We start from the raw sequence: 14431 nt of genomic DNA on the forward strand, positions 1-14431 counted from the left end.
TCTAGATTCCTGCTATGAGTGAAACCATCCAGTATTTTTCTTTTTCTTTCTGGCTTACTTCGCTGAGCATGATCCCTTCCAGCTCCGTCCATGTTGCTGCAAATTGCATGTATTTATCTTTTTTGAATGCTGAGTAATATTCCATGGTGTATATGTGCAACATCTCCCAATTTCTTTAAATCCTTCCCAACACTTGTTGTTATCTACTGAATTTTTTTTTAAAGATTTATTTATTTATTTATATTTTATTTATACAAGCACTGGCCACAGTCAGAAGCGCGGGAGGGTGAGAGAATTCACCAGAGCCAGAGCAGGGAGCAGAGCAGGCAGAAGGACTGAAGTACACTGCTGAGGGGAGCAGCTGGTGGCAGGAGAGGTCTGCGCACCATGTGGGATCCTCCTCCGGTGGCCGGGGAGCACCGGGGATCAAACCAGAGCCGCAGAGGCTGCGGGCAGCCTCGCAACCCAGTGCTCAACCGCTGGGAGGCCCAGAATATTTTTTTTTATTATAGCCATCTTAGCATCCCCCCTACCTCCATTGTTTCTTAAATCACATGTACCTGTGTCTTATAGTGACTTGTGTTTTCTTGCATTTAATTATGGTGATCCTTGCTGAATGGCTTGCCTTTTGTAATTTGTTTATTAGTGTACATATGTTTGCCCAAATTTGTGTTGCTCCTAATTTTCCACTGATCCTGCTAAACTCCAGATAGGACTTGGTGGCTTATCTTGGATACAATGCCAAAAATTACAAGCCTGTCCTTGTAAATAATAGGAGATAGTTGTGTTGCTTGCTTTGTGTAGAAATACTCTGTTTCATTTTTAAATTACTGTCATTTGTTCTGATAATAGATAATAGAATAAAGTGAGATATCCATGAGATTGTATTTTTCTCTATGGCTTTTGTGGGAAAAGGAAAAACACTTGCTACTAAATGTCTTCCCCCTTCCCCCCTTTTTTTCTGAAGTGGTTTAAAAGTGCATATTAAGTACAAAATGAATGATGGTGTTAAAAGTTAGGGTAGTGATCATAACTCTTGGTAGAGTGGAGAGAAGTGGTTATCTATGTTTCTTCATCTGGGAGCTAGTTTCAAAATGTGTTACTTTGTGAGAATTCATCAGGTTATAAACTTAGAGTATGGGTATGTGTTATATGTCAATAAAAACTTAAGTTTAAAATGTTAGCATTATTTAATAACAGTTTGTACTAGTGATGCCTATTGTTGTCACACTCATTACCTTTCTAACGACTATGTTCCATTTGAATCAGGACATTATCCATTTTTGTTGGTGCATTGAATTGATGTAGATGCTTGAATTTTCATTCCCCTTGATTATAGTTTCAAAGATTGACTGATTCAGGTACATTTACATTAGTTCTAGGAAGTTTGATTTTATGTTCTGCTTTGCTACCTTAACTGAATAATTTTAAGCAACTCACAGTCTTGTCTTCTTTCTTCCGGTATGTGTCTAAACCTGAAAGGTGGTAGTTCTGCCTATTGCCTATCAACTGATTCAGATTCTCATTAGAGAACAGAGTAACATGAAGGAGAGAATCATGGGAAAGAAAAGCTATCCTTACCCTAGTTTGTCATTGATAGTAATTCTTCTAATATAGTAACTGTCTGGATATACAGAAAAGATTTAATGTAGTTACTTTAAATTTAATACCAGAAGAAAAGCTTGCTGACTAACCAAAGTCTTTTGAATTTTCATTTCTTTACTTATTTTTACTATAATGGGGTTTGAAGAAATTGTTTGATGTTGATCAAATGTGTTATGTTGCTGGCAGCAGATATACAATAAGATCAGTTTTTGGTTAATAGAAATTTCCAAGTAGGCTTATGTTCCATGACCTTTACTATATTTCTAGAAACTGGATATATGGTAGAGGTGTCAGAGAAGAATGTTTTATAAGAACATTACAATGACTCATTATAGTAATAGCCATATTACTATATGAGGAAAAAGCAATTCTATACTGTTACAAAGATGTTCTCAGTAGAATCTGAAGTCATCTACTAAATAGTATAATAAAACAAATTAACAATCTTTTAAATATCTAATTGTGTCTTCTAGGCCTTCGTTAAAGTTGCCCATGTCTCAATGGACTCCTGAATATAACAAGCTCTATAGCTTAAAAGTGGATATGAAGAGTGAGATTCCTTCTGATGCACCAAAGACACAGGAGAGTTTGAAAGGGATCCTCTTGCATCCAGGGCCCATTGGGGCAGCCAAAAGTTTTCCTGCAGGAGTTGAGATGATTAATAGTAAAGTGGGGAATGAATTCTCTCATTTGTGTGATGATTCTGAGAAACAAGAGAAGGACATGAATGGTAACCAACAAGAGCAAGAAAAAAGTGTTGTGAGGAAAAAACGCAAAAGCCAGCAGGCTGGCCCTTCATACATGCAAAATTGTGTTAAAGAGAACCAGGGAATATTAGGATTGAGGCAACACCTAGAAACACCAAGTGATGAAGATAATGATTCCTCCTTTAGTGATTGTCTTTCTTCTCCATCATCTAGTCTGCATTTTGGAGATTCTGATACTGTGACTTCAGATGAGGATAAAGAAGTCTCTGTAAGACATTCCCAGGCGATTTTGAGCGCTAAAAGTAGAACTAACAGTGCACGGTCCCAAAAGTGGCCTCGGACGGAGACAGAATCTGTTTCAGGACTGTTAATGAAAAGACCCTGTTTTCATAGCAGTTCATTAAGGAGACTTCCATGCAGAAAGAGATTTGTAAAAAATAACTCCTCACAGAGGACGCAGAAACAAAAAGAGAGGATATTAATGCAGAGGAAAAAACGAGAGGTGTTAGCCCGAAGAAAATATGCATTGCTACCCAGTTCTAGTAGTTCTAGTGAGAATGACCTCAGCAGTGAATCCTCTTCAAGCTCATCAACTGAAGGAGAAGAAGATTTGTTTGTTTCTACCAGTGAAAACCACCAAAATAATCCAGCTGTTCCCTCAGGTAAAAATGATTCTTAAGTTGAGTAAAACATGGAAGCTAATGCACTGTGCTTATTTTCTTCCATATTTTAGTGATTTCATTGTGTACAGAAGCTTTTATTTTTAAGTCATATATTTACAAACTCTAGTATTAAATCATGACTCTCCAATTCTAAGATAAAAATTTAAGAATTTTTTAGTGGCAGAAACCCTTTTTTGAGGAAAAATAATTTTTGCCATTTTATACACATTAGGTTATATTTTATGAGTTGTTGACTAATGGTAGTTTCTCTTCCTGTAGTGCTACATTAGCATGTTTAACTTTTAAGAATACCTTTTCAGATAGCTTTATAATGGATTTTTTTCACATTCAACCATACTAAGAACAATTCTAGTCATTAACAAAGACTATTTATTATTATTTTTCTTTTTTAAGATTTATTGATTTATACAAGAACTGTTTACTTAACTTTTTATTTGCTAAGTCTTGGACTGCTCAAATGTGGTTATAAGGACCTCTTTATTTATTAACTTTTTAGTTAGGTAGGTATTTATAAATTAAATTGCCTCTAGACTGAAAGGAAATGTAAATAGCATATATGCCCCCAAGATGAGAGCCTGAATATTTCATTCTCATTTTCTTACTGAGGAGATAGAAAAGTCACCTACTTTGAAATACACACGTTAGGGCTATAGTTGAAATAGTTAGATGTCTTATAACTAAATTTCTAACTTAAATGCACATAAAAAGTCTTGAATAATAATTTATAATAATTTATTAGTACCCGTAGTTCTTGCTTGTCATTCACACTTAGGTATTTTAGACATTAGAGACTTAGTAGCTAGAATCATTTTTTAAGTCATTAGACAGCTTCTACAAGCATATCATCCTCATCAACTTTGTATGAGATACAGTACTTGCTGATTTCATGAAGTTTTGATGCCACTGAAAATTTTATCCAAATTACTGATTCCATGTTACCTTGTCATAGGGCTGTGAAATAACTATTTCCCAGTTTTCTTTTTTCCAACAGCTGTTTTCCAATAAATACATGTATTCCATGCTGTATTTATTGACTTTAGTATTTTAAAAGTTTGCTTAAGAAGATAACCCTTGAAACGGTAAAGTCCTGATACTAAGAATTAGATTTAAATCTCTGAATATTTCTTTTCTTTTTACAAAAATAACACTGATTAGGGTTTTTTTGTTATTTTTATATGGAAATTTTCATATATAAAAACAGAAGTGGGGCCTCCCTGGTGGTGCAGGTGGTTGAGCTCCGCACTGTAAAGCTGTCCACAGCCTTTGCATCATAGGTTTGATCCCGGCCGGCCGGCAAGGGTCCCACATGGCGAGCAGACCTCTCCTGTCTTGCCCACTGCTCCCCTCAGCAGTGTATTTCTTCAGTCTGCCTATTCTGTTCCCCGCTCTGTCTCCGGTGAATCCTCTCACCCTCCCGCGAATCTGGCCTGTACCCCGGTTCTTATATAAATAAATAAAAAAAAAAAGAAAAGAATAATTTAAAAAAATAACAGAGGTGTACACCAAACTCCCACATATTCATACTCTTGCTTCAGTTTTTCACATTCTGCCATTCTTATTTCATCCATTTTTTTTTTTTAAATAAAGAGGCATGTGTTTTTATTTATTTATTCGTTTGTTTTGTTTATACATGCACTGGTACAGTCAGAAGTGCGGGAGGGTGAGAGAATTCACCAGAGCCAGAGTGGGGAGCAGAGCAGGCAGAAGGACCGAAGTACACTGCTGAGGGGAGCAGCGGGCGGCAGGAGAGGTCTGCGCGCCATGTGGGACCCTCATCCGGTGGCCGGGGAGCAGCTGGGGATCGAACCGGCGCCTCAGAGGCTGCGGGCAGCTTCGCAACCCAGCGCTCAACCGCTGCGCCACCGGGGAGGCCCTCATCCATTTTTTTTCCTGTAGAATTTCATTAACAATTTTTAGACATTGTTTTATATACTGCATATTTCCTATTAACTGGTAGTTGGATCTAAAAGCTTGATTTGATTCAGATTCAGTTCAGCCACACTTCCCTTGGTGATGCTGTCTACTTTGTTGTATCACATATTAAAATTGATTAGAGGGATCAGATGGTATCAACCTGATCCTTTCATTATATAATTTGCCATTAACAACATATGTAATGTTTTTAGCAGCTTTTGATGATCTTACCTAGATTCATTTTATTATGGTTGCAAACTATTGACTTTCTAATTCTATCATTTTATTTACATTTATAACTTAAGTCCTGTAAGGAAAAATTCTTTCTTCATCTGATTGGCTACTCTGAAATGTAGTGCCAGTGTAGTCCATACAGGAAAGGCCAGATGAATGCTTCATTCTCCTTACCTTTTACTTCCATTTTTCAGAATGAATTGGTCTCTAGAAATATCCAAAGATGTTTTTCATTTTCAGGTATCTTGCATTCATGGGTTTTATCATAGTTGATGTGTTTCAATTTGTTGGAGTGATTTTATTCTTTTTGAGTCTCAAATACTTTCATCTTTGGTCAGGGGAAACAAACATCAAGTTGGGTCTATGTCCTTTTGATACTGGCCCCAATAGTCTTTGATAACTTTTTTACTATCTCATGTAACAGATGATTCTTTACACTTCCTGCCTCATACTTCAGAAATAATGATTTCCTTAAGTACTCCTGATTTTTTTTTATGTTGAGAAGTGATATTTAAGGTGCTCATTGTGCTCGGGGGTTATCGTTGCTTTTTGGCTTTTTTAATGGACAAAGTCAGAAATTATAGATTTTTAGGAGAAGATAAATCATAAATTTCTAGGAATATTTTGAATTTTAGGATTAGGACTTTTATGTAAGCTTTTGTTTTATATTTATATCTCTTTATGCTTACATTGAAATTCTTGATTCTTCAATATATTAATAGTATGACAGTTTTTTGCTTTATGGCATACTATAAATACTTATAAGTGAACTGCTTTCAAAATGAAAATGTAATTTTTACTGACAGTAATTCTAATGAATATGAGTATTTTTTTCGGTCATTTGTTTTTGCCCTTGGCCAGTTACCTGTGTTTTGCCATTAATAAAAGCATATTAAAAAATTTTAATTTTGCTTTTTAATTATATAAAGCATTACCTGTCTCCAAAGTCAAAACTTTCAAACAAGTTAGATTCACTGTGGTCTAGTTTTCTACCTCCCCTCTCCTCCCATCTCCCACATAGATAACCATTTCATTAGTTTTCTGTTTAGGTTTGTTATTCCAGTTTTTCTCTCTTCAAAAATATAAGCAAGTATGTATATGTAATCTCATCCTCCGTCCATTCTCTTACTCAAATGAGTCACTTTTTTCCCTTACTGTGCAATTATTAGGGTTAGAGAGATGTTAGAGGGAAATAAAAATACATGAGTTTCATTCTGTTCCTTTGATTTATCCATGCAATAGATGCAGACTTTTAGTTAGAGAATCTTCTTAAATTGTCCTGATTATTCTAAGTGAGTTTATAATCAATTTATTTATCTGAGAATGGGTGTGGTGGGAGACACATAATGATATTTTTATTAGAATTGTATTTGTAGGCTAAATTAGAGTGAACTGCCATCTTTAGGATTTGCGTTAGTCCCATTCCAGGTTTTGGCATGTTTTTTCATTTGTTGAAATCTATTTTTTGTATCGTTCAAGGAATGTTATATAATTTTAAAAAATTGGTTTATTGAGGTATAGTATACCCACCATAAAATTCATTCAATTTAAATGTACAATTCAATAAATTTTAGTGAATTTAGAGTTGTATAGCCATCACCACAATACATGTTTAGATCTCTGAAGATTGCTCCTGCTTTTTTGGTGTTGAAATATCTGTCCAACCTTCCTTCCCACCAAATTCTAATGTGTTATTTCCCCCATAGACTTATCTTTTTTAGACATGTCATATAAGTGAAATACAATATATGGACTTTTGTTCCTCGCATAAATTTTTTTTTTTACTTTTTATTTTATATATTTTTACATCATTTTCCATTTTTGCACAATGTATGCATTTTCATCTTGGTTATAGTCCCCATACACTTCCCACCCACCTTGTTTTGATCCTACTCATTTCTCTCCCCCTCCCCCCAATAGTGTCTCTCTGGTTTATAGTTGCTTGTTGATTTTGATTTTTACTTTATTATAATTAGTCTTTTTCCTGGTCCCTTTTTAGGTATTCTAAATTCCTGCTATGACCATCCAATATTTTTCTTTTTCTTTCTGGCTTATTTTGCTGAGTATGATCCCTTCCAGCTCCATCCATGTTGCTGCAAATTGCATGAATTTATTTATTTTCTTACATCGTGGGTCATCTTGTAGTTATTGCTCCCCTTAGGTGTGGCATCCCACCAGTAATACACCTACGTACCACCACCCAGCTCCCGAGTCTCTTGATACCCTGCTCCTGTCACTCCCACTCCTCCTTTGCAAGACATAGATTGATGATCCACCCTATGGGTCCTTTTCCTGGATGAGGATCTTGTCCTTTTCCTGGATGAGGACCTGGGCTTCTGGACCTCAGCAGACCAGGAGCAGCTGTGAGGCAGGTAGCAAGGCAGAGTTTTTCAGAAACCTCTGGTAGGGCATACGTGTCACATGGTTCTCCGGGTTCCTTGATTTTGGAGCTTCTTGCAGTATAGAAGACTGTCCCGTTTTGTCCAGGCTGATGCGGTCTCTGGGTTCCATGCCTCCTCATCCTATTTGTACCATCCATTTTGGTGACAGTCATGTGATGCTGCTTTTGAGTCTCGTAATTCTGGCCTTGAGAGCCCTGCTTCTCACGAACGTCAGTGAAGTTCCCCGGTGGGGACAGACTGCAGGAGTTGGTTGCTGCAGGTCCTCTCGTCTCCATTCATGGTCTCCAGGCCTGCCTTGGGTCCCCAGTCACATCTCTGATGTTTTTCTCCCCCAGTTGGAAAAGGAGGAAGCCTGACTCTTGTTGCTCACATCTCTGGGCCAAGGGGTTAGTTCCTCAGGCCCCAGAGATAGTGTAGGTATTGCTCATGCACTAGGTCACCACACCAGCTCCTCTCATGGTCCTATCTCTTGTGAATCTGACCAAGCTCTGAGGTATAGGCTAGAGGTTTAGGGGTGGGGTGGGTGAGAGGATTCACCAGAGACAGAGTGGAAGGTAGATTTACTGAAATACAGTGTTGAGGGGTGTTCAGGGAAGTAGTGGGCAACATAGGAGAGGTCTGTTGCACCATGTGGGTTACCTTCCTGGCCAGGGAGTAAACTCATGCCACAGTGGCTGGCGGTAGCTTGATAGTGCTGAGACTTAACATCTGTGCCACCAGGGAGGCCCCAGTTTCTGTATCTTGTATTATTTAGTTCTATTTTAGTGTTCCATTATGATACCTCATTTTGTTTATCCACTTGTCAGTTGATGGATATTGAGTTGTTTTCAGTACTTGGCTGTTATGAATGATGCAGCTATGAATATTTGGTTACTAATCTATGTCTGTATATATTCGTGTGTGTGTGTGTGTGTGTGTGTATGTATGTGTATGTGTGGGTGTGTGTTCATTTTTGTTAGATAGTCCAACAGGAGTCCAGAGAAGAGAGCTGCTATAATTTCAGTAACTTTGTGACCACAAAAGAATGGAAGAGCCAAAAGCAACTGATAGCAAAAAGATACTTTTGATAGTAACTAACATCAACATGTTGAGTGTTTTTGTACTAATGCAGTTTATGTAATGAGTCTGAGCTTTGGAATTCGAATAAGGTTTGAATTCAAGAGTAGCAACTCTTTGGAATTACTGTATGCTTACAAGTGATAGAACTTCCTAAGTTTCAGTTTCTTGCTAGAGCTAGACATGTAGAATATTTACATGACACACAATATGTGCTTACAAATTGGAAGCGCTTCTTATGATTGGCATCATGCCAGACTTCAGGCACATCGGGACCAGGGTAATCAGTGATTACAGTGGCTGACAGTGCTTATAGCTGCTACCAAGAGAATCTAGGTTCCCATATCAGGGAATAGAAATGGACCTTGGGAAGTCATGAAGAACTCTGCCAGAGTTGTCACCATTGTTTCATTACCTACATTCTTTCCAGGCTCTTATTTGTTGTTTTTCTCATGATGTGTAAAAAGGTACAGACAGCATAGGTAATTTTTGAAAGAAAGTCATCTACAGTCCCTGCAGACTAATGTCTTAGCTGACTAAGCTTCTTATCCTTTAATATTTCTAAATGTAAAAAGACAACATAAAAAATAAAATTGGCCCAATAAAAAGTGACCTAGTCTCCTGAACCATAGAAAATTTTGTTATGGGTTAGCTTCTTAATTTTAGGACTATTTTCTTTAAATGTTGTTTTAAGTAAGAGAATTTTAAAAAATTTCGTAGAGATAACATGAAATTGTGGATGTCAAAATCTTGCTTACTGTGACTATTATTTAGTTAATAATTCTGTTAAATTTGAGTTATGCCAGTAAAGGTGCTTTGTTAAGATACAGTGGTGATTAAAGAACTGAGTAAAAGTATTTAAGTGAGCTATTTATATTACTTTTACTTGCACAATCTGTATTTATAAAAAATTATACAAATAGAATTTTAATGCATTAGCAAAGCTGTCTATGTATTACTTATCTTTGGAATTTTAAAATGTTACATTTATATTTGATTTTACTTCACTATAAAAGGTGCTTAACTTTTTTATGGACTCTCAGAAATTGTATGGACACATTCATGGAGAGAAATCACAATAAAGTTCATATGTAGGAAATAACTTTTGTCCATGTGAATGGTAATGTCCACTTGGTGGTTTGAAATAAGGGAAATTTTAAAAACACGTGGTGATTTTAATTTTAAAAATATGTGATTTGTACTCCTGCCTTAAGCTGCATCATATACACGATTCTGAGGCAAGAATTAGAAAAGCAATTTGGAAATTGAATATAGAATATTATTTTAAAAGTATGCAAGTGCTATTATTTCATATCCTCTATTTATAAGGTATATTTGTGCTGTTAAAAATCACTGTGTATAATCTTTAAGAATTAGATATTTCTTCAGAAATTTGCACATCCTATAACTTTTGTGTTCTGTTTTTCTATTTTCTAAAATTTCTAATGTTTTTCTATTTTCTATTTAATTTTTCTAATTAATATAAAAATTTGCAAATATTTCAAAATATAAACACAGTAGTGTGAAATATTAAAGCCAAAACTTATTTCTCAAAATCAGATCATCTTCCATTGCCTGTTATTTACCAGTGCCTGCTTTTTTCCTCTTGGAGTATTAGAGAGTATGTTATAGAGCTTTTTCATAGGGTTGTAATTCCTCCAGATACTGGCCAGCTTTTGACGTACTGCAGATGCTTGATGATAGAGAGATGTAGGAGAGATGAAATTCCAAGTTGCCAAGGGATGGCGCCTTGGATGAGGGAATGTAGACTGCGTAAATTCCAGTGGCAAAGTTGAACCATTTGTTATGATAAGCAAGAGTTCAGTAAGAGTTGGATAAAAATGGACATACAATATCAATGGTATTTCCATATACTAGTAGAAATACGGTAAAAATACGGTGAAAAAGGAACTTATTTAAAGAATACAAATAATAAAGTGTTTAAAAGGGATCTTAATAGGAGTATATTTGGCCTCTATAAAGAAAATGATATAACTTTATAGAGTTTTATGTTTATAGTCAAACTCTACAGATTTTCTTGAAATGTAATAAAAATAACAAATTTATTCTTGTATGAAAAAAATGCATTTTGTAGAGATACCAGGGCTTCATTAGGGTTGCTTAATGTAATGCTAGCCCAACTCTCAAAAATGATTTTAGAATCCTGAAAAATAATCAGAAGTATCTGAATCTACCACTAGGTATCAAAATTGACAACAAATAGTATCTGGTACAACTGTAGGTCCACATGCAAAAAAAGATGATTTAGGCCATTTGCCTCATATCAAACACAAATATTATCAAAATGAATCAGAGATTTAAATATAAGAGCTAAATTATAGAACTAGGAGAAACAGGGGAAAAAACCTCAGTGAATTTTGATTAGGCAGAGATTTCTTACATGTATCACCAAAAACAGGATCCATAAAAGAACTTGCTTAAATGGACTTCAAAACTACGGACTTTTAGATTTCAAGAGATACCATTAAGAAAATGGAAATACATGCTACCTTCTGGGAGAAAATATTTAGAAATAATGTCTGGGGCCTCCCTGGTGGCGCAGCGGTTGAGCGCTAGGTTGCAAAGCTGCCCGCGGCCTCTGTGGCGCCGGTTCGATCCCCGGCTGCTCCCCGGCCACCGGAGGAGGGTCCCACATGGCGTGCAGACCTCTCCTGCTGCCCGCTGCTCCCCTCAGCAGTGTACTTCGGTCCTTCTGCCTGCTCTGCTCCCCGCTCTGGCTCTAGTGAATTCTCTCACCCTCCCGTGCTTCTGACTATACCCCGTGCTTGTATAAATAAATAAATAGGGCCTCCCCGGTGGCGCAGTGGTTGAGCACTGGGTTGCAAAGCTGCCCTCCCGCGCTTCTGACTATACCCAGTGCTTGTATAAATAAATAAAAAAAATAAATTTGGTGCTGTGTTGGCCTTGTCTTTAAAATAAATAAATAAATAAATAAATCTTTAAAAAAAAAAAGAAATAATATGTCTGATAAATGACTTGTATTCTGAATATACAGTAGTCTACCCTTATCCACAGGGGATACTTCTTAAGACACCCCAGTGCCTTAAAAATGCCTGAAACCACAGGTAGCACCAAATACTATATATACAATGTTTTTTCCTATGCTTATATGCCTATGATAAAAGTTAGTATATAAATTAGGCACAGTAAAAGATGAACAACAGTAACTAACAATAAAGTAGAACAATTATAATAATATACTGAAATAAATGTATGTGAACGTGACCTGTCTTAAAATATCTTATTGTACGTTTTATTGCTGGACTGCCATTGACTAAAACTGTGGGTGTCAATAGGGGACTACTCTATAAAGAACTGTGACTCCACCTGGTAGTTGATTTACTCCTTCCAACTTATTTTGCTTATCATTATCCCTTCCAAATCCATCCATGTTGCTGTGAATAGCAACAGTGTATTTTTTAAAATTTATTTTTAATTGAGGTAATATTTGGATACCCTCATCAGGTATTACCACTGTAGTGCACCCACCACCAATTTATTCATCCCTAGTTCACTGTCCTAGTCCATTGTGCTTTCTTCCCTCTTTGTTCTTACCCCTCCCCGTACACCTTCCTCATTGATATTTCAGTTCTATAATCAGCTGTCAAGGGTTAGTTTTTAAGCTAGTCTTTATTTTACTTTATATTCAGCGGGGAGAGGCAGAAGGAGAGGGACAAGAACAAAAAAGAGGGGGAGCACAAGACTGTATGATGGTATACTATGGGTTCTTTGGTGGCGGGTGCATGAGGCAATAATGCTTGAAGGGAGGGATCCTGCCCTTCTATAATGGAAACAATGATGTACACCAATATTAACTCAATAAAATTTTTTTTTTAAAGAGAAAAAAAAATCACTTGAAAAAAACAGTGAACTCTAATACTCAGCTATTATGCAAAGTCCAAGTTAAGCATGGACAAAAGATTTGAATAGAAATTTCATCCATGTAGCTAATAAGCACGTGAAGAAATGCTGAATGTGATTAGTTGTTACAGAAATGAAAATCAAAGTCGTTCAATAAAAGTTCTGATGATAGCAAGTCAGTCATTGAGGAACAGGTATTTAGTCTATTTATAATGTTATCTAAAGCATAAAAAAGAATTAGTTCTAGATGAAGTAAATAATTACAGAAACACCTTGAACCTAATATGTGTATCCATTGTTTAAATAAGGACACACTTTTCAAATTTAGAATGACATAGAAAAGAATATGAGCCCCCCAAAAATGAGTTTTTAGAGCAGAGAACTAAAAAGTTACTGTGTGTTTTCTCAAAAGAATACCTTATCATGCAAATAAAAACAACTTGAGGGAAAATGTACAGCAAATGTAATTTCTTTATTTTAGATTTTAAAAATTAATATTTTATGAAATATAAATATCTTATATAAGATCTTAAATTAATACCTTTACATAGTACAGGTTAATATCTATATAATATCATGCAAATTCATATTCAAACTACTAAATGTTTGTAAGGAACAAACAAAAGAGGAAACATTCAACTGCAGATTAAGAGAGTAAGTACTGTTTTTACTGTGTTTATTCTGTTTTTAAATTTTGACAGATTTTAGCTTTGTAGTTAATTTCATAGTCTTCAAAGTCAAAATAAAAATTTTCTTCTTATCAACTAGTTGACAGGCAGATGCTCTTTAAATTTTTTTTTCTTTTTTGATTCTAGGAAGTATTGATGAAGATGTTGTGGTGATAGAAGCTTCTTCCACTCCACAGGTCACTGCCAATGAAGAAATTAATGTTACCTCAACTGACAGTGAAGTGGAGATTGTAACAGTTGGAGAAAGCTTTAGGTAAGATTTTAATTCCTATTTGTATATTTGAAGTTTTAAATACAAGTATTTTAATATATTTGCATGCTACAGATACTGTTTTTTTGCCTTTTTTTTTTTTTTTTTTCGAGCCCTAGTTTGAGTATGCGTATAACAGATTGGTGGTTTTTCCCAAACCAGGCTATTTTAGTATCACCTGGGAAGATTTAAATAAAGATGCGTTGTTGTCTGACATTATCCCAAACCAACTTGAACCAGAATCTTAGGGGTCAGTATTTTTTAAACACCTGGAATATATTGTGAGCGTTAAGAGTTAGATAAATAGTAATTTTACTTAATGTTTTACAAAATAGAGTTTATGATTCAGAGTTCATGAATGCCTTTGAAATTAAGATGTAATAGGGCCTCCCTGGTGGCGCAGGGGGGTAAAGTACTGCACTAAGAAGCAATCTGCAGCTGCTACAGCACTATCTCCGGCCTGCCAGAGAGAAACCCACACAGTGAGGCACACTTCTCCTGTTGCACCCGCTGCTCCCTTCAGCAGTATTTCGTCGGTCTGCCTGTTCTCTTCCTACTCTGTCTCTGGTGAATCCTCTCACTGCCCCTGCATCTCTGGCCTGCACCCCAGCTGTTGTATGCATAAATAAATAAATCTTTAAAAAAAAAAGAAATTAAGATGTGAATAATACGTAAATATTGCGGATGGCGCTAACATTAGAAGTGAAAAAAGATATTAAAGAGTGTTAATTTTGAAATAGTTCTTTCTGTTATAATCTACTTGTTTTAAGATGTTATTGACACCAGCCATGTTTGTGCTATTATGTTAGAGCAACTAGTATAAAATATACTTTGGAATTGTTTTTGTTGTTCACTCAGTGACTTCACCTAAGCCCTGTACTAATAAGTAAAATTTAAAAAATCCTCATTTGTTTTAATAAATAGCTGGAAATGACACCCCCTCTTGAGAATCACTTTAACCAAAAAGAAAGAAAAAACCCTAATGCTGTATTTACCTTGTGCTTTAGAT

At 35.8% G+C, this 14431-nt stretch overlaps 1 protein-coding gene across 5 annotated transcripts in view; it reads left to right on the forward strand.

Annotated features, from left to right (window-relative positions):
- Positions 1-2097: 2097 nt before the first annotated feature.
- The window catches only part of RNF111 (ring finger protein 111), a gene marked incomplete at both ends in the record, with an annotated part of 43900 nt that continues 31566 nt past the window's right edge, over positions 2098-14431 (forward strand). For all 5 annotated transcript variants that reach the window (XM_084239754.1, XM_084239755.1, XM_084239756.1 and 2 more), the window contains 2 exons: positions 2098-2974; positions 13299-13425. In XM_084239754.1, the coding sequence (XP_084095880.1) occupies positions 2098-2974; positions 13299-13425 (1004 nt within the window). The remainder of the gene's footprint in view (positions 2975-13298; positions 13426-14431) is intronic.

This window comes from Talpa europaea (assembly GCF_964194135.1).
Source record: "Talpa europaea genome assembly, chromosome: 8".
NCBI classification, from domain to species: Eukaryota; Metazoa; Chordata; class Mammalia; order Eulipotyphla; family Talpidae; genus Talpa; species Talpa europaea.